Genomic DNA, 23,999 nt, shown 5'->3' on the forward strand with positions numbered 1-23,999 from the left:
GGCGGACGTAGGCGTAGCATCACGGTTTGTCTATTTGTACCTGGGGTAGAGCCACGGATTTTATTCACCATTACTTCTCCAAACTACGATATATTTTCAATTCTGTTATCATCTAATAAAATGAATATTTTAAACACTCCGCCACCACCACTGTTTAACCCTAGTGTCGGGGAATTACTTGACTCGGTGCTCCCAAGGAAGTATCGTCACTTCTGTCGAAACGAGCCCAACATATTCAACAGACCAAAGCTGATACTTTTTCCAGAACAGCAAAAGATTAATTATACCGAAGAAAAGTCGCTGCTTGGGTATTTTACACTGGCCATGTCTAAGGCCTTCTCTTGGTTCATCACTGTTGAACCACCAAAAGCTACTCCTCTTGAGACTGTCATTCTCGAACCCACCTGGGACTTTACCAGCGAAAAGGACTCAACAAGTAGCATTGATTCAGAGGAAGAGACGTATTCGTTGGCACCTCAAAAGTCTTCAAAGCCTGTGGAAGTTCCAAAGAATACTACGCTCAAGAAGGCCACCGCCAAAGACTACTACTTTCGTATGGCTGTCTATCAAGCCATGACGAAGGCCCAAAAGGCCCAAAAGGCCAAAACCAATGAAACATTGGTCGCCGAAAAGGACGCTAATAAAGAGGAAAGCGTACCCATAAAAGAGAACTTTCCTGGGTTATGCGAGAGCCCAGATAACGAGTCAGACGACGACAACTGCTTGACCAGAGTATCTTCTCATAGGCCCGAGCCTAGACCACAAAACGAACAGTCCCATTTCTCTCATAGCCTCTCGCTGGACGATAATGAGCTATTTGGAGATGATTTCTTTGGGACTAAAGAGGGATACAAGCCATGTCTTGAGCCAATTTTGGAAGTCAGTGAAGAAGATAGCGACAGTAGCAGCAGCTCTGAAGAGGAAGAGGAAGAGGAAAAGAAGGAAGAAGAGAAGAAAAAGAAGGAAGAGGAAGTTGAAGTAGTTCCTGAATTTATTAAAGTGATTAAGGACTTTCAGAGGGAAAACAGCTTGTCAATGTTTTACGACTTGAACAGGTTGAATCTTCTTGCAATCAACCTCAAGTCGCCCCAAACCTTTAGAAGGCTGCCGCCTGTGGCACGCTTCAATGAGGAAAAGAACCAAAAGGATGCAGAAGAGGTCGTCTACGTTCATTCTGTTGATTTCGACAAGGAAGAGGCTCCCAAGAGCGTGGGTGCTTGTCCTGGAAACAGTTCCTTCATCTCTCTTCCATGTTTGAGACGTAAGAAGGCAAAGAAGCAGAAAAAGAGGAAGCCTATTTCTAACTCATCTATCATTGCTCCACTTTCAATGGCAGAGCTTGAGGATGATATCTCAGACCTCCTTGAGAACGTTGACTTCGAGATGAAGTACATGGACGAGGAGGACTACGATATCGAGATCAACACCATGATCAACCGTCTCTGTGACGTTTACCAGAATGCTGGTCCTACAGTCAACGAACCAGTTGCAAGGGAATTTTTCAATATCAATGCCCAGTTCCACGAGTTGAGGGTGGAAATCGAAACTGCTACAAGACTCACCAATGCGCTTATCAATATCCTCGAGTGCCATGTTGACGACGACACTCCATACATGTTGGACGCCGAGCAGTTGAAGAACCTTGTCAAGAAACGTCTTGAACTTCAAAACAGAGTTAAGCAGTTGAAGAAAGGAACTGCAGTTGAAGAGTTTGTTGATAGACACAGCTACTCGTTGGTGATCCAACAACAGCTCGGAGCTATTTTCAGAGCTTTCTACCGAGCACACAAGAAACCTCTCGAACTTAAAGATGAAGAAGATGCCAAGTTTCTTCTTCGTAAGAACGACTACGACGAAACTTGTACGTTGCAGAACATGATGAATGAAGAGGATATCTTGTGCTCCTTCCAAGAGTACGTAGAGGAGTTGGAAAGGACCACGGTATATTTTGGGGAGCTTCTTCTTTTGTTCATGAAGGGGTACGAGGAAGCTGCACGGATTCAGCTCGATAAATAGGCTCAATATAAGGAAATTAGTGATGATAGTGGTTCTTGGGTTCCACATATAAATAGGCGCATTCGGAGGGTATACTCTCACCACCACCTACCACACCTCTTTTATCCCAGGCATGGCAAAATTGAAAATCATTACTTTTAAAATGATTGCCGAATCCTTCTTTAACGCCCCCGAGTATGCTCTTATTGGTAGAGTCCTTTACCTCTCTTGGGCGAGAGTCATGGCTCTCTTTCAAATGGCTGCAAATCAGAAGAACACCTTGATGTACCTCTGGCTTCTCTCCCACGCTACCTGTCTCTTGGGTTTTCTTACCTCTTCAGTGATTCCTTCAGCTTATGGGGCCGCTGTTATTGGCTGCAATGTCACGTATGCCATGGCTGTACATCGTCACTTCAGATACATCCTCAGAGATGATAGAGGAAGCAGCCTGAAGTTGAGAGCACCCATTTCTGACTTGTTACATGGAGAGAACACGGTTTTACTTGCTTCGGCGTTGTTGGTGGCCAACACGGAACCGTCGCTTACCAAGTTACTTCCTTTCGCTACGTATGCCACCATGAACTTGATGTCTTTCCTTATTCTTGATGTGTTGCCTACAAGCGCCTTTACCAAGACATCGATGCCGTTCCTTAGGTACTTGGAAACGACAGCCTTGTCGTATGTGTGCTACTGGGACTACGTGGTAATGTTGGCGTACGGATATGAATGGTTATTCAAGCAGCAACAGGCTTGCTGGTTGGTGTTCTATATGGTGACTTGGCTTGTGAAGCTCGAGATCTCAGAGTTGAGCAGGAAATCCTTGCATGGCCTTGTGCTTGGCTGTACTAGGTTGATGAAGGCTTTGGGGTTCAATTTCATTGTCCCGAGCATCGAGGAGTTCCAGGCAAGTCTATCGGTGGTGTTGCCAACCAAGGAGAGTCCGTTCCCTGGCGACATCCCAGACCTGGCTCTCTCGTCCAAAGATCGGGTCGAATCGCTCATGTTCGACTCCTTCTCTATCATCAACGACGTGGATAGATAGGTATAATCGAAATTAGTTTTTAAGGTCGTCTCTCATAGTAATAAGCTGTTCCCAGCCCTCAGAACCATCCCACATGCTCTTACCCTTAGACATGAGTGATCTAACGGCGGTTCTAGCCTTGTACTTCCAGTCTTTGCAAACCACATCTCCGGCCCCATGCTTTCCTGGCATTTCTCCAAGAGATTCATAAGCTGAGACCAAGTCAGAGCAGGCTTCGATTGCCTCGCTCCAGACCTTCTCATCTGTTTCAAGTTCTGGGCGCTGAGATGTAGCTCTGAAAGCCTTTTCGTGACATTCCAATGCAGCCCAAGGTTTATTTCTCCAGAGCTCAACTCTGCTGACGATTCTCCAACATCTAGCGGAGTGGTTGATCACGCTGGGCAAAACGTTGCAGACGAGATCTATGCATGATTTTTGGAAGTGTGTCAATCTAACGCTTGGATCATCTTCGTTAGGGTATGGTTCCTCGATGAGTATTTGCACAAGCGTTTCAATAACAGGCAAGTCAACGACAGTTTCACCACCAGACTCCTTTCTCATCTTGATAAGCTCCTTAGTAGCATGAAGAACATCATTCCATTCACCCAATTTAGCAGCGACCGTCAAGTAGTTTTCGTAAATTCTCCATGATCTGGATGCACCATCACCTTGCTGTAAAGCTTTCTTTAATGCGCTGAAAGCCTGCTTTGTCTTGTCAAGCCTCAAAAGAGCACTGGCCAAGTTGGACCAAGCATGTGAGTTAGTATCGTCCAAAGCAACACACCTAGTGAAGGCTTCTGCTGCCAATTCGAACAGTTGGGTTTCGAGACCCATGCATCCGTAGAAGAACCAGTTTTCGTATGAAAGTGGGCTCACAGAGAGACACTGGCGCATATGCTCAATAGCAGCAGCGTAATCCTTCTGGGCATAACAATGACGAGAAAGGGAAGCTTTGGCCTTAGGGTACCTTCCGATTTCCCAAGCCTTCTCCCAGTAGCTTGGATCCTGCTTGAGGTCACCAAGGATACTGATAGCTCTGGCATCATCAGGGTTAGAAGCTACACGGTCTTGTAACATCTTCTCGGCGACATTCTCCTCTTCCACAGCAGCATAACAGAGAGCTGCTTCCACGACCATTCCAAGACGTTCGTAGATTGCAATGGCCAGCTTCAAAACTCCCAAAGACATGTACTTCTCTGCGAGCTTGGCGTCAAGCGACCATTGTGCCATCAATGGCAACTGATGAATGAATCTGAGTCTGGAAGCAACCGAACTTTGTGCTTGAGTCTCCGACTGAGGCAAGACTCTTGATTTAATCTTAATACCAATTTCCTCGACTAAAGAAGTCATTTGCAAGATACCTCTTTCCACGGTACGAGCCTTTCCGGTCTCAAGAACAGACCTTTCCCAGAGAGCTCTGCCAAATACGAGCCAGTTGCTGTTAGTTGAAGAAGAGTATACAATTCTGTTCACCACAGCGGCAAGCTCTTCATCGACCAAGATATTACCCAGTGGGGAGGTTTGTCTAACGGTAGTAAGACGAAGCAAAAGCTGAACGATATCTAGGTCGTTCAATGGAGGCTGGTTATTAGGGTCAAGTTCCTTAAGCTGTTCTGGAATCTTGGAAGCCAAAGCCATAGGGAAGAGACGTTCTTGATCGGCAGATTCCTCGGTAGGAGCATCAAAATCAATCTTGATCTTCTTGGCGGCTTGCTCATCTTTCATGTCCACATCTGCAAGAGACTCATACTCGGGCTTTTCAAGAAGCAAGTCAGAGTTGAGTTCAAACAGCTCAGGTGCTTCGTTACCCAGATCACCAAATACTTGGGACTCGGCGGACTTTGCTAGAAGAATCAACAGCGCAGTGTGGAAAGTTTGGAATTTTGTTCTTTTGGCTTTGGCACCAGTCAAGGCAAACTGCAACTGGGAAACCTGAGCAGCTTTTCTCAATATAGGCTCAGCCAAATGTTCAGTCTGAGCATGAATACCGTTTCTAGCGCTCTCCAAGAGATAAATCAATTGCACGAACTTCTGCAATTCTAAGTCTGTCTGTCCACTAGGCACAAGCCAGTTCACGATTGGCTGCTGCAACAAAATAGACGTAACAGAAGCCAAAGAATCAGCAGGCTCAGAAAGCACAGAAAGCTGTACTTGCAAAGCACGAGCTCTCCACCAGGCCAAGGAAGACACTGTAGGAGAAGTACCCAATTCCTTCACTGCCGCACCCGTAGCCTCAGAAATAGTCTCCAAAGTCACATTTGGGTTCTTACCAATCAATGAAGCCTCCGAAAGACCCATGAGTTTCTCAAAGATCACCAATGCAAGTACAAGCAAGAAGGGCTCACTCATTAGGTCATAAGCCAGCTTACCTTCAATACTGAGTAACTTCACGGCTTCCGTCTGAACCAAGGTCTCGTCAAGCTGAGGCAACAACACATCACGAGCATTGAATCCAATTTCTGGACCAGTGTAGTTTGCCTGGATGAACGTTTGGAGAGTACCAATGGCTAATAGCTGGAGGTGGAGAACCAGATTGGACTCATTTTGGCTAGCTGAGATGGCATCGACAAACTTAAATGTAGCCTCCTTAAGGCTCTCAGATCCAAAACTCGAAAGAACGTCTTTTACCTCGGGAAGCTGGATGATCTGTCCAAACTGTTCATGGACCCAAGAAGCTGATCTTCCACCTACAATCTCTTGGATTGCACGTGACACAGAGGCCAACTCTGGAGTTTCTGATTTGTGAAGCTTCTCTTCTGGAACGAGCAAAAGAAGCTCGGAAAGGAGAACCCCTAACTCGTCCATTGCTGTGTAGATTGATTACTTGGAAGGTTGGTCTACTAATCTCGCGATGCTCATCTGTGCGAAAAACTACCATAGATTCAATGTCAGAGCACTGCATACCGATGGTGACTTGGGGTATGCATTTGTCTATTATCTTCTAGTAATATCTTCAAAAATCTCAGGAGGGGATGTTTCTTTAGTCACCGCCAAAGAATGAGCGGCGCTTCAGTTCGCTATTAGTGCTGTCGCTTCTTCTGTGGTAGTCACTCAGTTTTCTGGACTTGCGGAGCGAGTTTCTGATCGACAACCGGCTCATCTCCAGCTGTTGGTTTTCATCGTCTGAAGCGAAATCAATAACCTCTTCTCTCATTTCAAATGGCTGAGATGGAGCTTGCGAGAGGGACTTTTTGATTGGAGGCTTTTTCGCTTCTTCTTTGCCGTCTAAATCAACTAGAGAGACTTCCTCGCGCTGCTTGCGTGCTGGATGTGGTGGAAGCGGCGGTGGTGTTGCTTCTGAGCTTTCGCCTGACGAAAGTCCCACTTCGAGTTCAATAAGATTACGATCGAGTTCGATGGAAGGACCTCTGCTGCCCACGGGTTGTGAACCACTAGCGGCATGTGGAGCAGCAGGAGCTAGGTTGGCATGTTGCTGTTGTGGTGACGGAGCCACTGGTTCGTTCAAAGATAACTTGCCCATATTCAATCGTCCGAAGCATTATTAACAGGGATGGGTCTTGGACTGCGGCCCTGCGCAAGGGAACCACCCCATGGGTTTGCATCTTTCCTTCCCTCCTTGACGGGGACAGTTCCCAAACTGTAGGATGTGGAGAAGTCTGGTTTCTGGGAAAGTTGTGCCGAAGCATCCATGGAGACTGAGCCATGTGATGGAGAAGGTCTCTTCAAGCCGTTTGATAACCCGTCCATCTTCTTAGGCTCTTGGACTTCTGGAACTGGCACCGGCATGGGAGCCACCTGTGCTTGTTTAGACACCTCTGCTGATTTGGCATCGACACGAGCATGACTGGTATTCGAATTGAGTTCGCTTGTCACCAGAGCTGGTGCCTGTTGTTGGTAGAAGTAGTCGGGGCTGCCTTGAGGTACCAGCTGTTGGGAAGCGTAGAGTGATGGTTCCTTAGATGATGTAGATGGAACAGATGTACCTGCTGTTTCACTTGGGCCGGTCTTCGTGGCAAAAATGTCGTCCACCAACTTCTCAGCATCTTTATCGATATGAGATTGTGGCTTCTCCCATGCTTTAGTGGACTCAAATTCTGATGGCCTCTTCAATTCAGGATCCTGCAGAGCCTTACGGCTAGCTGAAGCGCTTTGGCCCAGCAAAGTATTCACGCTAAACTCCAGCGACTTCCTATGGACCGATGCAGACGCAGAGGCCTTATCTGCCTCATCATTCAATGCGTCTAGAGACGGATAGCGCTCCTCGGCATTCGCTAGCTTGGAGATTTCCTCCAAATCGATATCAGAATCGGCAGTGGAGCCATCCGTCACATCCTCAATAGGCTTCTGGTCAACAGGATAAGGCGTTTCTTTCAGGATAGGGAATGGATTGTTCGATGAATCGTACTTGTGGTTCAATTGGGCGAGGTTAGCCTGCGAATCATCCTTCACCAGTGTCACCTGGTGCAACTTACTCTTTTGTGTAGCAGGCGAAGAGGCAACAGCCAACGGAGACGTTAGATTTTGAGCAACCTGAGGAGGAACAGATCCCGACTTGGGAATCTGTGATGCAAAGTGGGGGCTGCTTTGGGCTGAGGAGTAATCGGTCTCACGAGGGACAGGTGCCACAGGAGCGGTAGCTAGTTGCTGTGGAGATGCTAGAGACGCAGAAGAACCATGCGCCTTGATGCTGGGGCTAGGAACATTCAGTACGCTAGGCAGCATGTTTTCAACTGAAGCTTGCTGTGATTGAGACCGCAGAGATGTTGACCTCTTGGGCACATCTTTCTGAGCAGCCGCCTGGGCTTTGATCTTGCGCATTTCGTACTCCTGTTGCTGTTTCTGTTGCTCGTAGTAAAGCTGCTGCTGTTTACGAAGCTCTTCTTGTTTATGCTGTTGCATCTCGTGCAAGGCCTGGAAGTTGTAAGCGCCAGCGTGGTAAAAGTCTTCAACATCGTAGTCCTCGATTTTCTTTCCTGTCATTTGACAAAGGAGCATCAAGATCTGCACCACGTTTGGTCTATAGAGCGGGTTTTCTTGAAGCATGATGATGATAAGGTTCTTTAAGTCACCCGAGAACTCCGGCTGGGGCAAGAACTGGAAGGATGCATGGAGAATGGCAATGTCACCGTTAGCCTCAAACGGCGTGGTGTAGTAGCAAAGCTTGTAAAGGAAACAGCCCAAGGCCCAAATATCTGATTTCTCGTCAATCGGCTGGGCTCTGTATAAATCGACCATTTCCGGAGATCGGTATTGTGGGGTTGTCTGGTATAAGATGTCGTGGCTCAATAGCTGGAACTCACGTTGATCTTTAGGAGGTCTAATGGGTACGGACACAGAGCCAAAGTCACAGAGCTTGAACACGTGTTTAGCGTCAATCAAGACATTCTCGATCTTCACGTCTCTATGGATAAGCTTGATCTTATGCATTTCATAGAGACCCAAGGTGATATCCACCATGATCTTAAGAATCTCCTTTTCGGTCAACTTGGTACGGATCCTAGCGTTCATGTACTCTAGCAAAGACTTATTGGGACACAATTCCATCAACACAAGCACCTGGTACTGTCCATCCGCCAATCTCTCGGCGTTGGAGTCGTAATAACGAACAATGTGTTTCGCCAGATGCAACGTCTTCATAACGTCCACTTCTTTCCTCAATGCATTGAGCCCGCTCTTATCCGGAACAATAACCTGCTTCAAACATCCAACTTCAGTATCGTCATGGGGCGGATCCATGGTGACCTCATAGATCTTGGAAAACCCGCCTTCCGACAAGAAGCGAACCACATTGACCTTATGGCTCCCGACAGTGAGCGACGTGCCTTCGGCGATGTTGGACATAGCAGGCAGTAGCGACGACGGTGTTTTGGGGGTAGGGATCTTTAAGCAATTGGAGGGTGGCCGGGGCTGCCTAATTAAATTAGATAAGGTCAAGTAGGCAATACGCTGTATGATGTATCGCACTTGGGCTGTGAATCCGGCTGGCGCACGACCAGGGTCAATAATAGACCATGTTGGGTAAATCAGAAAAAGGCGTGGGACAGGAACGAATGGAGAAAGGGAGGGATGTGGCAAAAGAAAGTTTAACTGGAGAGGGAAGGGAAACGTGTCAGAGAATGTTTGGCAATTGTTTGGGGAGTGCTGTCTGGGCAAGCTGCGCCTGGTTTTTTTTTTTTCGCAGCCATTTTGCAACCATTTTCTATTTCTTGTAGTGCTCTTTTAAGATAAGCGCTATTTCGTCATAGGCATAGGGAATAAAAACCACCTCCTTGCCTGAAACGTTTTTAGTAAGCGAACACATCTTGTGTTCGACATATTCGCCGAGGATGCTTCTGAAGTTCATTTCGTTGGACGTGACGTACTCCTTTAAGCACTGTTGATAAAGATCTTTGAACCCCACGCCAAGCTTGATAGAACCTCGAAGACCTGTTCTGCCAGATTTTGACGCCGTGGCGTCTTCCAAGACTTTCAATTGCATCTGCAGCAACACTCTATAAAGCTCTTGTGCGTTCGAGCTAAGCGACGTCAAAACGTATTTAGCGCCCTTGCTTCCCACAAACCTCTTGGACCGGCCCATACTGAGAACGTCTTTGAAAGAAAGCTCCACTCCGTAAGGATCGTAGGTGGTGGCATCGTGCCAAAGGAAATTGAAGTTCTTGAAGCGGTAAAGATCCCATAAAAGACTGGCATTCACGTTATCCACGGAGGTGAGGAGCCACACGTCAGGAAGTGATGCAAGCTGGGAAAGGATATTCTGCGACCTTTCATCCCTGAATGCATCACCGTCAATATTATGTACAACAAGTATAAGTTTAGGTTTGACGAGCCCATGCTCTGCGTGGTAAACCACATGCCTCTTCATGTAACTGACCAAAAACGGGAACGCCTCACCGATATGTTTCGGCATCTTGATACCTTTTTCTTTTCTGATCTCTGGCGTGACAATAGCCGAGGCAATGTCATGAATAACCAGCTTAAGTTTGGTTGCAGGATTATACCCGTTGACAACCATTACCACGGGAAACTCGTCGTCGCCTAGAAGCGTTTGCTCGTACCAGTCAAGCAAATAATTATTAACAAAGTCAAGTATAAGATTAACCTTTGAACCAATACCATAAAAATTGAGGTTGTAACCTTGGCTCAATTCAAAGCACCATTGGTGGTATAACTTGCGATGGAGGGTGTTGAGTGCTTTCCTTTCATTGTGGTGAATGAGACTGCCTAGCTTAACCATAGGCAAAAACTCGTCGTAATTGAGTTCAGGTGCATTGGAGCTCAATGCACTCGAGGATGGCCTGAATCGAAGATTATGCTGTTCGAAGTAGCCTTCACTTCCTTCCAAGAAGTAGGCTCTTTCGTCGGTGAGTCTTCCAGAAAAGTTCGACAGTATTTGAGAGTCTGGGAAATACTTCTTCACGTAATTCTTGTCCTTGATGTTTCCCTCTTCGTCAACTTCTGGAACTGGAAGTGGCTCAAATTGTTGAATAGGTGCACTTTCAGGTTTGCTCTTTGGTCGTTTTTGAAGTCCACTGATCAGGGGAATGTAAGAGAATGTACTGTCGCCTGTGTTATCGAAATTAAGTGAAATTGACAGTTTAGGCTTTGAAGGTGATGATGTCGTGCTTGGAGTTTCTGGACGGTCCTGGAAGAACTCGAGATCGTCCATGTGGAAGATACTGTGCACTGTACCAGTTACCTTTTCCTGCTTACTAGGCCTTCCCTTCTTCGTTCGCCTTTGAATGGGCTCTTTCTTGGGTTTTGGTTCCTTCTTAGGTTTTGGCTCCTTCTTAGGTTTAGGTTCCTTCTTGGCCTTGACTGGCGTGGGCAGCTCCGCCCGCGGAGACGCTTTGGGCTTCCTTGGGGTTGTCACCTTCCTAGTTCGTTTTGGAGTCTCCTCTTCGGACTCGGTGAAGTCGTCTTCACTGTCATCACTCTCTTCCAGCAGATCACTTTCTTCCTTAGCAGCTGATCTTTTTCTTGTCCTCCTCTGTTTCACTTCTTGGAGCCTTAGTTTCTCTGCCTCTTTCTCTTCCTCTCTCTTTTGCACAACAGCTCTTCTTTCTCGCCTTCGAGGAGTCAATTCCACTGCAGGTTGGGGCTTCTTCACCTGGTCTTCTTTTCTTGGCCTACCTCTTTTTCTTTTTGGAGTTGGAGGTGCCAGTTCTTTCGAGTCTTCAATGATTTGCTGGGCTAGTTTAAGCTCTTGTTGTCGGAGCACTCCATCTTCCTCATTATTTTCATCTTCCATTAATCTTGAATATGTTGAATGGGCTCTTTTTCGAGCAGAATTATCAAGGTCTTCCAGTGACCGTTTAGCTGGGGATTTTAGTCCAATTGGACGCGTTGGTGTTTTGGCTGGAGACTCTGGTCCATCTGTAATGTCTTCAGGCTTGACTTCTATATTGCCGTTTGTACCATTTCCGGTAGATTCGGCATCTTCATGCAGATTGGACGGATGCCTTAGATCAGGAACTTCGGCCATGTTATAGATTGTGGATGGATCTAGTAGTCCAAAAACAGTATACCTATTGATAAATAATGTATGGAGTCACGTGCGCGATTGTTATTTTGGAAAAATGTGCCAATTAGAAGATTTACCCTAGCAATGTGAATCAGTGTCCTGAATCAATGGTATAAAATCTATCGATTTACTTATTCAGTTACCTGATTATAATCGTTGTTGTGGAGATAAATTGTATATCAAAATCGTTCACGTGCCGTTCCACGTGACTTCATCGTCTTCTCATCGCTGCGGGCTTACAGATCTGAATTTCCACATCAAGCTCTGTGACTAAACCCCATTCAGAATGCTCTCGTTCTGTCCCTACTGCTCCAACATGCTCTTGATGTCGCATGGTGAGGATGGGCTAAACAGACTCCAATGCAACACGTGCCCTTACGAGTTCAGGATCTCGGGTTTCCAGATGTTTGAACGCAAAGTTCTACCCAGAAAGGAAGTTGACGATGTCTTGGGTGGAGACGGTGCTTGGGATAACGTTGATCAAACTACAGCACAGTGTCCAGTGGACTCATGTGGCAACGATAAGGCATACTTTTTCCAGTTACAGATCAGATCTGCCGATGAGCCTATGACAACTTTCCTCAAGTGTACCAAATGCTCTCACCAATGGAGAGAAAATTAGCATTACTTCGTTTCATTTGTTATTTGCATTTTCCCGTGGTCGACTGGAGGCTCATGCTGCCCCAGGCCATTGGGTCCTCGATAAGTCTTCGAGAATAGTGGTCGATTTGGACCTGGTCGGGTGCCTCTTCGGACCGGAAAAGGATGCTTGTTTGAGAACAAGATTGTGAAAGCAGGACAGCTTCCTTGGGCCGCAAGGACTCCTCATAAGTGTTGAAAGAAGATGCCACGAAAGATCCCTGTTTGGCTTTCCATCTTGCTTGCGGTGGTTGTGAAGGCTGAGTCTCATCCACGACGCTTGAATCATGGGAAACCTTTCTCGCTGGACTTTCATTCACAGCTGGACGTTTCATACGGAATATGTCTGACAGACTAGAACAACTATCTGTATCATAATCACTAGAGCCTCCCAAAGTGGAGTCGAATTTGCGCTGGTATTTTGCTGACTCGTAGTCTCTCTTGTAGCCAGGAAGATTGTGCTTCTTGTAGTATTTTTGCTGCTGCTCCTCGATGAATTTTCTGTATGAAATATCACGACGACCTTCGGTAATTTTCTGGAGTTTGAAATCCTTTTTGCGCTTATTGACGAAGTCTTGGTCTTCGGCAGAACGCTTGTTCATGAATGCAGATGCTTGGACAACTTTTCGAATATTGATTAGTGCAACACTTTCTTCTTTGCTCACTTCTTCCACAAACTTCTCTTCTTCCTTACATTCATCCACGTTCCAGCGATCAACGGTAGCAACTGGTCTATCTATAATGTCTTGTGGGGGTAGCTTCCCATAAAGCGATTGCTGTTCTTTGTCAAAGGTAAACTCTTGACCCAGGCAGAACTCGCCAAATAGACGACTCATCATAAAGCCATTTAGCCAAGAGCCTTGGTCTTCTGTGGGGTAAACCTGTTTAGGTCTGAACATCGAAACAAGCCTAGCTGTTTCAGTAAACGAGGAATGTCTCGAAAATATGAGCTTTATATCAGCAGGCAATAGTTCAGTGCCGTCTTTGGGAAGCACCCACTCGCGATCCCGTAGATTGTAGATTCTGGTGCCTAGCTTGGTTTGTCTGAGCATCTTTAAATTTGCCTTTTCATCCACTCTAAGAGACTCGAGCAGAAGCGGGAAGCATGCCCCTGTCAAGTCCATTATATTAAAATTAATGCATTGTTTTATCTTCACAACGTACGGTTCCTCTGAAAGTGAATCGACATCTGAGCATCCTTTAGGACATACATGGAAGATGCCTCTTTTAGTGTTCTTTTGGTTATAACGTGCCATAGCTGCCGCCAAACTAGGGCCATTGACAGTATCTGATTTGGCCACTATTTCAATTTGATTCCGTAGCGTAGGGTCGCAAACATGAAGAGCTGCTCTAAAGTAGCTGGCAATAAAAGCCCAAGACTGGTCAAACCCTAAGGTGGTATCATGAAATGAATAGACGATTTCTGGATCTCTAGGGAACTCCTCTAGAAGCCGAATAGCCGTGTGAATACCCGCATTGTTAGGTGGAATCTCAATGTATGGCTCTCCACGGTACGAGAAGGTCATGTCAGCATAGATATTATCCAAAGTCTTGCACCCATTCAAGTAGGGAAACAAAGCAGGAAAAGTATTCAAAGAAGCTCTCCACCAATCCTCTGCTCTCACGTCGCCCGTACAAAGCACACTTTTCGTTTCAGATTCAACCAAGAACATAGTTGCACCTAAGCAGTGATAAGCCGGAAGTAACGTCACTGTGACCGTCACAGTATGATATTCTGAATCATGAGACGAGCCCAACGGCGCAAGCACCACCTCAAAAGGTTCATGATACTTCTTGGTCTCTAGAAGCGGTAAAACGCGTTGATACTCCTTCTTCAACAGTAGTAATCTCTTCGTATCCTCAGAGCAGTACACTAGGCCACCAAACGACCGCAGAAGAAGTCCCACCAAGTGGTCGGCATGGCAATGTGTTAGAAGGAAAGATGAGCAGCTCGTATTGAACTTATCGACGCCCAACAAGGGAAACTCACGTATTCGGCCATCGAAGGGCATTACGCGTGTGACGTGATGAGGAAGGGAAGTAGTGGGATGTCGGGTTGGAAGGAACTGTAAAGGGGCAACCAAGGAAGTGTCTTTCCACGAAGTGGTTCCTTAATGAGGTATTTGGTCTTATAGACTCTGGGAGGTCGTGATGGTGTGGTGGTTATATGGTAGGTTCAGCCTGATGTATGGCTGCGAAATGGTGTAATGCTGCTACTCAGTGTACTTGGTATAGGGACTATCATGAGTACGAAGAACTGCTGATGAAGATTATTTTTCTCTGTTTTTATGAAGACGCTAGATTGCTGGTTACTTTGTTGCTCTTTTGTTTTAAGTGTGATAGAGGTCAATGAACTAGGGATATCGTTCATCACTCTTACTCAGTACACTCAGTATTCATCTCTTATCCGTATCCCATTATCTATAAATTATACCCTGATAACGTTTATAACTCGATATCCCTCTCTGCGTTAAAAGTCTTCTTGACAGCCTTCTTTGGCGCAGCTTCGACTTCAGTGTTATCATTCCTTCTCTTCCTTTTAGGTCTATCACTAGCATCCTTCTCAGATAACTGTTTCATGACCTTCACAACAACCGATCCGATCTTACCCTGTTCGGTCCCTGTAGTTCCTAGCGATTTTGGGGAGCCCCAGCAAAAACGTACAGGGTACTTCTTATCTAGAATAACAAGCGCTGCTGTCTTGTCTGACTTGCTGATTTTGGCAGTCCCCAACTTTTCACCAAACTGCTCAGCTTCTTGTCTCGAACCAAACGTAACAAATGCACATCTGGCACGGTGTGCCATTTTGACAGAAACCGAGCCGCCCACCACCTTTTCACAGTAGTCTTTCACCACATACTGAGGCATCTGTGGGTCAAAGCCAAAAACAAAGAACGATTTGACCGTCTCATCCTTAGGAACCTCCAAATTTGCTCCAAACGGTAGTTTTGAAACAATCTTACTGAGATCCTTAGCAGTGGCTGTCTCTTGTTCATGTGGGGAAGATATAGGAGCAGGTTTCTGTTTCCCAAGACGTTCAGCTAGCGTATTCAAAATCTCCTGGGCCTTCTCACGTTGCCCCTCAGTCTTGAAGCCCTTATTCTCCTTCTTCTCGGCCATAAGCGCCTTCACTTCTCGGTTCTGGCTCTGTTCCATCAAGTATGGGTTCTCTATATCTGCCATCTTCAACGCAGCGTCTCTGATCTCCAAAGGAATCTTGAAGTAAACATCAACCATACAGCTCTGACAGCAGTTCCTCACTCTCAGACAAGTGCCACAAACGATGGTCTTCTTCATTCTGTTGTGTCCTTTAGGTCCTGGCCATCTGTATACGGTAAAGGGACGAGTACATAGTTTGCACTCTTCGCCAGCTGGCTGACGAATCATCTTGATGTTTTTTGAGTCTGGTAGTAAACAGTCAGAACATAGCTGGGGAAATTCCGACATGTTTGGGGCTTTTATGGGATGTTGATGATTTATATAGTGTAGTGCGATGAGTTGATATGGAATGGATTACATGCGCATTGAGTGGTAAGGTTGGAGGTGTAAGTAAGAGAGGACCTAAACTAAGGCGTCCTTAATTATTTGGTTAATTTTAAGTTAATTATGCTGTTCTATTTATAAGCTTTTACTTTTCTATTCCTTTTTTTGAATGTCATGATACTTGATGAATGGCTGCAAATGAACTGCTCAGGCCTAGACAGAATCGGTGTAGGAGTACTTGATCGAGTCAAGAGCCGCTTTCACTCTCTTTTTATCGTCCTCTCCTGCCAAATGCATGAACTTGTTCAATCCAGTGTCAAACAGGTAATCATATTCCCATGCTTTGAGGCATGACTTTTGCTCAATGAGTTGAAGTAGGCTATCAGTGTCGTGTTGCAAGTTGTCTTTTGAGACCACACTAGATAACTCCCGGTGTAATCTTACTTCATTCATGTATAGGTCGTCTCTGTCGAGATCGAACTCCTCCTTTTTGGCGAACTCTTCAAAGTCTTCCTTATACAGATAAAGGAAGTCGTGAAGGATAGACCCTTCAAGGACATCGAAAGGACCATGGGCTTCAATAGCTTTCTTGAAAATGTAAGAAGTGCTGTAATCCTTTGAGAGGTTGAAGATCTGACACAAGGTATCAGCAGCTCTGCGACGTACAGCTCTTGATTCTCCACGACAAGATAACAATAATAAAACCGTAAGATCATCAACATACACCGAATTCTCAGCATTCGATATAGCTCTGGAAATTGAGTCGACACAAAGAAGCCTAGAGTCTTCTTCCTGGCTTGGATGCAAAACCTTCTGGAGCTCACGGGCGCCAGGTTTCTCCTGTGATACAAGACAAAGCACTTGAAGCTCATATGACCATTCGATGTCTGGCACATTAACTTGTGTGAATATTCCGTTATCTACTAGGAGCTTCATTGCATCAACACGAACTAGGGTCCATGTCAGCGGATTGGTGATCACATCTTGCAAGGCTTGAATTAAATCAGGACTGAGCTTTTGATGGCTCCTGCAACATTCAATAGCCAGTTGCTGGAGTTCATAGGCCTCATCTGAAAGACCAAGAAGTATGACATCTTCTGCATTTCCTAGTTCTCCCTCGCTTTCGTGATATGCGTGGAGCAGACGTAACAACTTTGCTAGTGTTGTGTGTTTTGCACCATGTGGGTACTTTGATCTTTGAACGATATGATGGCAAAAGAAGTTTCCTAACTGGGTAGCCATATATTTAGGAATGACCGGGATCAAGTCCAAAAAAGCTGAGAAAAGTTGCCAGCGTTGACCCTTCAACTGCATGTCAAACGCATGACTCAATACTTCAACTCTATCGTCGTAGTTTGATCTGCTAGAAATATCCTTTAATAGAAGGAGAAACCCATGAAAATTGTTCGCATTATACCATTGGGCTTCTTCGGGGAAAATATTAAAAAGTTCGTCAGTCTCCATCAGATCTAGCATATTCGGCACCACGCGAGCTGCCATTTTTCTGAGTTTCCATTTTTTATGTTCCAAATAGTAATCCTGGACTAAATTGACTAACAGCAGCCCATATTCGTCAGTAACGTCCATTTCTGTTCTTTCGAGGATTGTCAAGATACAGAGTGCGCTCTCCACAGATACATCAAAATCCATGAGAAATTCTCTGACTGTGCCTTCGAAACTAGGAAACATATCGGAGAGCTCTGGAAGATCCATTCTTGATGGCTGATTATTGACCATATTCGTTCCGAACACTCTGTTTATAATTGCACTAAAGAGCATCAACGCGGCATTCTTTATGGACCATTCTGGTGAATTTATGCTCCGAAGAGAAAGTTCAAGTACATCTTCCAAATAGCGTCGAGCATATGGAAACAAAACCGAATCAAGATATAAATGTTTGATGCAGTTGAACGCGTGTACTTGAGGGAACCCGCTCTTAGCTCTTTCTTCCTCTTTCAAGGGAGCCTTCGTGTGGCTAGTAAGTTCATCCATGACGTAACTTAATTTTTGGTAGTTGGATTTCTTTGTATAGGCGTTTAACACTCCAGTGATCAAAAAAGGAAGTCCGCCTGATCTTCTCGAAACAAATTGTGTCTTCCCTTTCACAAGTTCCAAGCTTTCATCGAGCCATCTATCAGGCCAAGTTGCTAACTCTTCGTCATTAAGACAAGCAACACATCCGGAAACATAAGTATTAAACACAGATGACAACACACCTCTGTGTGTTATGTTACCAAGCTGGTCTCTGGCAAGCTCGCATGCGCTCAAAAGATCCTTCTTAGTCAATATGTCATACTGAGAGTTGAGCTGAATGATAGTATCCAACAATAAAGCTGACTCACGGACGGCCCTCCATGAGGAAGCTTCCATACCTTCGCTGTCTTCAAGTGTCTCGAAGGTCGTGTTTGCTTTGTATTTGTCCCACAGTTTTTGACACGAGGAGAGAAGTGAAATTATCCACTCGGTTGAAGAGTCTAAATGTTCGTTAATAAACCCGGGGTAGGTTCGCAATATGTTAGCAAAGAATGAGTAATATCCATGAGGAGAAGTTGCACCAAGATTATTAAGTTTATCTTGAGCAAGACTGAGAAAGTCGGTAAACAGCTTCGGTTCACGGTAATAGTAAGAAGCATAGAGCATCAACAAATTAACGTTCTCATCACTTTTTCGTCCCTGAACAGATTCTAATGCTTTGAATGCATTGTCAAAATGATCCTGAGACACCGCATCTTGGACATCGAACGGAAGACTGCGAGGGGATCGCTCAAGCAACTTGCGTGCTTTTCTCCGAATATCTTCATAGTTGTTGGTCGAAAAGTGAAGAAGCTTTAAAATGAATTCATCGTCGTATATCTCGAATACGGCCTGACGCAGACCTTGATTCTTTGCCTTACGAGTTATACCGTCAAACTCCTCTTCAACAAGCACTTCGAAGAAGTCAAAAGCTATAAGAAGCAGCATGTAGCTTGAAGCTGGAGAAATCCACAGGAAAAAATTGTCCTTGAGAAGAGTTAACGTACTTTTCGTTCTTTCAGGAGAAGATGCTAGGTTATGAATATAACAGTCTTTCAATGAAATTATAGCTTTTCTTATGGTAGACGAGAAAGCATCCCTTGTTTCTGGGGACCTCGAATCCTCGACAAATCCATCAAGTACGCGTTCATCGCTGAGCATTTTATGAATGTGTTCGGAGGGTTCACGGCTAGTCTTTATTGTGGACACGACAAGTTGTAAAGCAGAAAGTCGAATGTTTTCAGTGTCCGAAACAAGAAGTTCATATAATTCAGTTTCTGTTAAAAGTCCGCTATCCACTGGGTCTTTAGACTTTGCTAGCTTCTGACTGACGTTAAGTACAGAAAGCAAGACAACAGGTTGTGAACTTGATATATGGTTCTTGATGAGAATATCAACCGAGTCGGGAGTCAACCGTAAAAGTAACGGAAGAAGATGCTGTGTAATGTTGGGTGCCAGCTTGGGATTCTGGAGGCCTGTAATAACGCTTTCTGCCCAATAACTAACGAAATCAGTCTCTGAAGAGGACTGTTGAAGGTTCTGCAATATAACCGCAAGACATTTGGATGCAGCATTGGCGGTGGCCCCGGAGTCGAGGCTGGAAAGGAGCGTTTCAATGAAATGAGGATGTGAAACCCGAAGCCTTTGGGATACATCAGAGCCTTCCTTGGCCAATAGTTCTATGATCTGGAAGTGCTCTTTTTTGTTCATTTGGCTTTGGAACATCCTTGAAGCCCATGAGCCACACAATTCGGCACCTCTATTAGCGTCCAATACATTAAAGAGGTGGATAACCCTTCGTAGAAGAGCCAACCCGGCATTTGCTTGGGGAGTATGTGAGAAGCTAAGGCGCTTTTTCGCCCAATTGAACACCTCATCCGTTAGCACTTCTTCCTTGGGTATTACTGAAGCATCCGCTCCTGCCTTGATAGCTTGAACTGCTCGTAAGTACCAAATCAGAAGCGCATCTGCTCCCTGGGTGTTTCTCTTAACTGCATCGTGTGCTCCCCCATGTAAGGCGTGGAAAAGTTGACTTCTTATGGATAAAAAGTGAGGATCTAAGGTTTCTTCGGATGGAGTAAGCGCAATGAGCTCATTCTTGAGTTCGGCTATAGCCCTGGAGCTTTTGGACCCCCTTCGTTTACCCATGGCTGAAGTAGTATAGAGCTTCCTTACGATAAAAGACATGTGATGGAGGTCACGTGTAGGCATCACCAAATTGCAGTAGGAAACATAGTATGGTAAATTGGCATCTGCGGCGAAATTTGATGTTTTAAAGGTACCGTGTCGTTTAAAGAGCGCATTTTAATCGGCTGGTAGCTTATTTTTGATTTTACAGACCTCTAAGGATTTTTAGTGCAGTTTATAAGTAAATCACATTTGGCTGCGAAAGGCTGGAAAGCTTAGAAGAACCATGAATTGGATGAATTTGACAAAGCCAAGGTATTTTTTTTTTTTACTACAATGCGTTAATGGGCAAACTTCGAATTAAAAAAGAAGGCATGTGCCGCTAAATACAAATTAAAACATTAGTTGGGGGAGAAATATAAGCAAACCTTAGGCCTTAGTACCTCTAAGCTTACCGTACCAAATCTTCAAGTACTTGAAGATCTTGTCATCATCGTAAGAGTTCACCTGGACGTAGTTCTTGCCCTTGATTTGTCTGGCATCACCAATTGGTCCAAGTTCACCACCACAGTTCTCAGCATCCATGGACTGGACCTTGGCCAACTTGTGGTCTCTCAAGCAAAGACCAGCGATGAACATAGGAACACACAAGCAAAGACCAACGATACACAAGAGCCTCTGGACATCGGCGTAAGCCCAAGCAACAGCCTGTCTAGCTGGGGTACCCCATTCGTGCACCTTGATAAAGTCATATGGCTTCTTGTAGGCCTTGTCAGCCAAGGAAGTGTCAACGCCGAGCTCTTCCATCTTCTTGACAATCTCGTCGTACATTCTCTGGGTCCACATGGCACCGGAAACACAGTCACCCAAAGCAGAACCAATCTTGAAAGTGGCCATGTAGACACCAGTGACAGAGGCCATGTACTCGTGATCGGTACAAGATTGGATGGAGACATCGATAGTACGAGCGAACAAACCAGAACCGAAACCGAAGACAATCATAGCACCAACAACTCCGTCGATAAATCTCTGGTAATGAATACCGTCGTTAGTACCACGGTAGTAGTAAAGCATACCGGTACCGACGATCCAAAGGGAGATACCAGCAAGAATGAAACCCTTGGTTCTTCTAACACGGACAACAATCAAACCAAGAATTGGACCAACAACAGCAATCATGAAAGAGTTCAAAGAACCGATTCTGGTGGCAGCAGTCTTAGAAGCGTTCATACCGACAACCAAAACAGGGTACATGTAGTCGTGAGGCATCAAGTAGACGAACTTGTAGAACAAACCAACAGTCATGGCAGCGAGAACACCACGGTCCTTCAAAAGAGGGAATGGAGCGATTGGGTGTCTGGCACCTTTGAGCTCCCACAAAACGAAGAAAGGAAGCATACAGAAACCAACAACCAATGGAGCAATAATGTAACCCTCCTTCCACTTGGAAGTAGTACCACCAGCAAGAGTCAATGGAACCAAAAGTAAACCAACACAAATAACGAAAAGAACAATACCAGCAATGTCGGAAATCCAGAAGAACTCCTTCAAGTAGTAGTAAGTCTTGACACAAAACACCTTGATACCAGAAGCCTGGTTGTTTCTCTCAAGCTTCTCAAGGTGCTCGTTCATCTCAGTGTAAGATTCTTTCTCCTCCTGGCAAAGTTCTTGCCAGTCCTCCTGCTTGCGCAACTTAAGTCTGGTCCAGACCAAGCAGATGAAAAGAGGAATGTTGGAAATAGGGAAGATGAAAGCCCACATACCGATGGAGTAGTTCCAGGAGTAGTTGTCAGTCAAGTTGGTGACAATGTTACCAGAAACCCAGGTGTTGATAATGTAAGGACAAGTGACGATGGAGATGGCGAAAAGTCTCCAGTTCATCTTGGAGTTGTCAGACATCACCAAACGCAACATGACCTTGATACCAGCCTGACCAAAGGCATCGATGACAGCACCAGCAGCGTATCTCTGAACATCGTAGGCCTGGGATTCGATAAGAGAACCAATAGCCTTGAAAAGCACAGCAACCAAAAGCAACTCACAACGACCGTAGATATCAGACATTCTAGCGAAAAATGGCAAAGAAGCAGCGGCCATCACAGATCTGATAACGGAAACAGTAGACAAAAGAGAGTGGTTGGCGAAACCGTTAGTAGCATAACTTGTAAGCACCTTTCTGATACGAGTATCCAAGGTGAAGATATAAGCACTGCAGAACAAGCAAAGGTAAAGAGTGACACAAGCAATTGGAGTCTTGAAGTGCTCAGACAAGAGCTCATTCTTCCTGACACCAAAAGACTTGGTCGAACCACTGACGATCTCCTCATCGGAAGAGGTATCGTGTTGAGCACGGTAGCTCTTCTCATCGTGAGAGCGAATGGCGTTCAACTTTTCATCCGAAGAGAGAGAATGGGCCTTGTTAGCAGATTCCTTTGGCTCAATAGAAGTCGAACCAGATCCAGACTGGTTGTTCACTGGAGCAGACATAGTGGAATAGGCTTGTTGATGAAAAACAAAAAACAAAAAACCATCAGAAAGGGAGGAAATGGACGAACTTAAATATCAGATCCGATCAGTAAGGCCACCGATGGAGTGTGGCAGAAATATCGCCAAACCGAGTTCGGGCTTTGCAGCCATTTGTGCCGTAAGATTATTCACCATTCACCTGCAACCTATCAAAAACTTGCAGGGTTGGTCTGCGGGATGGAGTTATGCACAAAATTAACCCGGGGGCCAATCACGGCAGCAGGTGAAGGAAAAAGTAAAGCTTCTTGGTTTCTTTTCCACACTGTGATGTTAAACAGGAACAACGGTTTTGAGTCAAGAATATGCATCAGCACCAATGCACTGGAAAGCCCAAGCGGGATCAGCTGCAGACAGTGCATGGGCAAATGCAAACTGATGGGTATATGCAGTCCAGTGACAGGTGAGGTGGGGCGAGAACGCAGCATAAAACGTCAAGACGTTTTTCCGGTAGTTAAGCGAGAAATAACCAATAGCCTCACAAGCCACCACTCGCGGAGTTATCAGCGCCGCTGGGGTTTTTCCCCGGAGTTAAAGCCTACCAGGAAGTTCCCTAACCCTTCGTTCCTGGCAGTTTCACTTGACACCTCGTATTGCCATGAGATAATGCTCGATTGCAATCTTGGTTTATCCACCACGAGCGCAATTCATGTGTGCTGTAGGGCGCTTACATGCCGACAAGTGCCACCAGTGGCCAGAAAAAAAAAAGTTTAAGGATGTGCGACGGGTTGTGAAGGAATGGTCCCCGTTATCAGATAATGTTGGTTTTAGCCCCCTGTGACGCTTGTGTCGTTTTGGCTTGTGGTAGAGGCTTTTTTGTGGCCTATGACGCCTGGCTACATGGTCGGCTCATAAACCAGCCGATATGGTTGAGCAAGAGAGGTGGGACTTGTGTTTTTGTTAAGCTTTGTACGACTCGTTTGGTGCCGTGCCGTGTCATTTTTCAGTTACACGTCCATTTGAGCGCTACACAGATTTGCCAGCCTCACCAGCTTAGACAAACCAGCCAATGGCCATGCACGAACAAGGTTTAAACAACATCGGTAAAACCATTCGGGTGCCGCTTTTCTTTTTCGTTATTTTTTTGTTATTTTTTTTTTCTTCTCGAAATAACGCAGGACCCGTACGGCAGTCTCGAAAATACACGAGTTACTGTGGGTGGTGTCTTCAGGTTAGGTGGCATTTTACAGTGGGCCAAGAAAAAAATTGACATATCTGACAGCATCTTGACACACACCAGACGCGAGGTATAAATCCGGAGAAACGAACGGCTCCAAACGTTCCTGGGCGGGCCAATTGTGTGGTAAATAACTCCAAGTTCAACCTATTTTTCACTTCTTCTTAACCAGCGTAAAAATCTTCGTTCATCTCATCGCTCCATTTTTCGCCAACCGACTTATCTTGATCATCTTAGGACAAACTGCGGAAGATGGAAAAACCCTTACAAGTTACACAAAACGGGTTTGCACCACAAAGCAAAGTCAAGTACCTGTTTTCGCCAGTTTTGTGTGCGTTCAGGAGATGCGGCACCAAACCGCCCCATATGGACATGCAGAAAACAAAACCAAGAAAAAATTTGTAGCACACAAGACAAGTCCTGTCAAAGCAGGTTCGTTGCCTCAAATCTCGAGAACACCAGCTATCTCCGGTAAACGGCGTAGACTGGTCCAAGGGCGTAGTTTGACAAGCTAGGGTTTGATTTTTCCGGGAAAAAAC

General features: G+C 45.4%; 10 protein-coding genes across 10 annotated transcripts; 3 read left to right on the plus strand and 7 right to left on the minus strand. All coding sequences in view use genetic code 12, as the record gives it.

The window, feature by feature from the left end:
• Window positions 1-324: 324 nt before the first annotated feature.
• On the plus strand, window positions 325-2,016 carry CXQ85_003130 (uncharacterized protein; the record flags this gene model as incomplete). Its single annotated transcript, XM_025486785.1, has 1 exon — window positions 325-2,016. The coding sequence occupies one exon, from the start codon at window positions 325-327 to the stop codon at window positions 2,014-2,016; it is 1,692 nt and encodes a 563-aa protein (XP_025344335.1).
• A 142-nt stretch (window positions 2,017-2,158) lies between these two features.
• CXQ85_003131 (uncharacterized protein) lies at window positions 2,159-3,037 on the plus strand (the record flags this gene model as incomplete). The annotated part of the gene is made up of 1 exon (XM_025486786.1): window positions 2,159-3,037. One exon carries the CDS (start codon window positions 2,159-2,161, stop codon window positions 3,035-3,037), a length of 879 nt encoding a protein of 292 aa, XP_025344336.1.
• A 32-nt stretch (window positions 3,038-3,069) lies between these two features.
• On the minus strand, window positions 3,070-5,821 carry CXQ85_003132 (tetratricopeptide repeat-containing protein; the record flags this gene model as incomplete). The annotated part of the gene is made up of 2 exons (XM_025486787.1): window positions 3,070-3,082; window positions 3,111-5,821. 2 exons carry the CDS (start codon window positions 5,819-5,821, stop codon window positions 3,070-3,072), a joined length of 2,724 nt encoding a protein of 907 aa, XP_025344337.1.
• A 175-nt stretch (window positions 5,822-5,996) lies between these two features.
• Window positions 5,997-8,818, minus strand: AKL1 (serine/threonine protein kinase; the record flags this gene model as incomplete). Its single annotated transcript, XM_025486788.1, has 2 exons — window positions 5,997-6,488; window positions 6,524-8,818. 2 exons carry the CDS (start codon window positions 8,816-8,818, stop codon window positions 5,997-5,999), a joined length of 2,787 nt encoding a protein of 928 aa, XP_025344338.1.
• A 358-nt stretch (window positions 8,819-9,176) lies between these two features.
• On the minus strand, window positions 9,177-11,459 carry CXQ85_003134 (origin recognition complex subunit 2; the record flags this gene model as incomplete). Its single annotated transcript, XM_025486789.1, has 1 exon — window positions 9,177-11,459. The coding sequence occupies one exon, from the start codon at window positions 11,457-11,459 to the stop codon at window positions 9,177-9,179; it is 2,283 nt and encodes a 760-aa protein (XP_025344339.1).
• Window positions 11,460-11,814: 355 nt separating this feature from the next.
• Window positions 11,815-12,120, plus strand: RPC11 (DNA-directed RNA polymerase III core subunit; the record flags this gene model as incomplete). Its single annotated transcript, XM_025486790.1, has 1 exon — window positions 11,815-12,120. The coding sequence occupies one exon, from the start codon at window positions 11,815-11,817 to the stop codon at window positions 12,118-12,120; it is 306 nt and encodes a 101-aa protein (XP_025344340.1).
• Window positions 12,121-12,171: 51 nt separating this feature from the next.
• Window positions 12,172-14,149, minus strand: PSO2 (Pso2p; the record flags this gene model as incomplete). Its single annotated transcript, XM_025486791.1, has 2 exons — window positions 12,172-12,232; window positions 12,255-14,149. 2 exons carry the CDS (start codon window positions 14,147-14,149, stop codon window positions 12,172-12,174), a joined length of 1,956 nt encoding a protein of 651 aa, XP_025344341.1.
• Window positions 14,150-14,582: 433 nt separating this feature from the next.
• Window positions 14,583-15,584, minus strand: CXQ85_003137 (uncharacterized protein; the record flags this gene model as incomplete). Its single annotated transcript, XM_025486792.1, has 1 exon — window positions 14,583-15,584. One exon carries the CDS (start codon window positions 15,582-15,584, stop codon window positions 14,583-14,585), a length of 1,002 nt encoding a protein of 333 aa, XP_025344342.1.
• A 249-nt stretch (window positions 15,585-15,833) lies between these two features.
• CXQ85_003138 (tRNA methylation protein) lies at window positions 15,834-19,781 on the minus strand (the record flags this gene model as incomplete). The annotated part of the gene is made up of 1 exon (XM_025486793.1): window positions 15,834-19,781. The coding sequence occupies one exon, from the start codon at window positions 19,779-19,781 to the stop codon at window positions 15,834-15,836; it is 3,948 nt and encodes a 1,315-aa protein (XP_025344343.1).
• A 408-nt stretch (window positions 19,782-20,189) lies between these two features.
• CXQ85_003139 (uncharacterized protein) lies at window positions 20,190-22,247 on the minus strand (the record flags this gene model as incomplete). Its single annotated transcript, XM_025486794.1, has 1 exon — window positions 20,190-22,247. The coding sequence occupies one exon, from the start codon at window positions 22,245-22,247 to the stop codon at window positions 20,190-20,192; it is 2,058 nt and encodes a 685-aa protein (XP_025344344.1).
• Between the last annotated feature and the right edge of the window lie 1,752 nt (window positions 22,248-23,999).

This window comes from Candidozyma haemuli, assembly GCF_002926055.2.
Source record: "Candidozyma haemuli strain B11899 chromosome Unknown D_2014730914, whole genome shotgun sequence".
Classification (NCBI taxonomy): domain Eukaryota; kingdom Fungi; phylum Ascomycota; class Pichiomycetes; order Serinales; family Metschnikowiaceae; genus Candidozyma; species Candidozyma haemuli.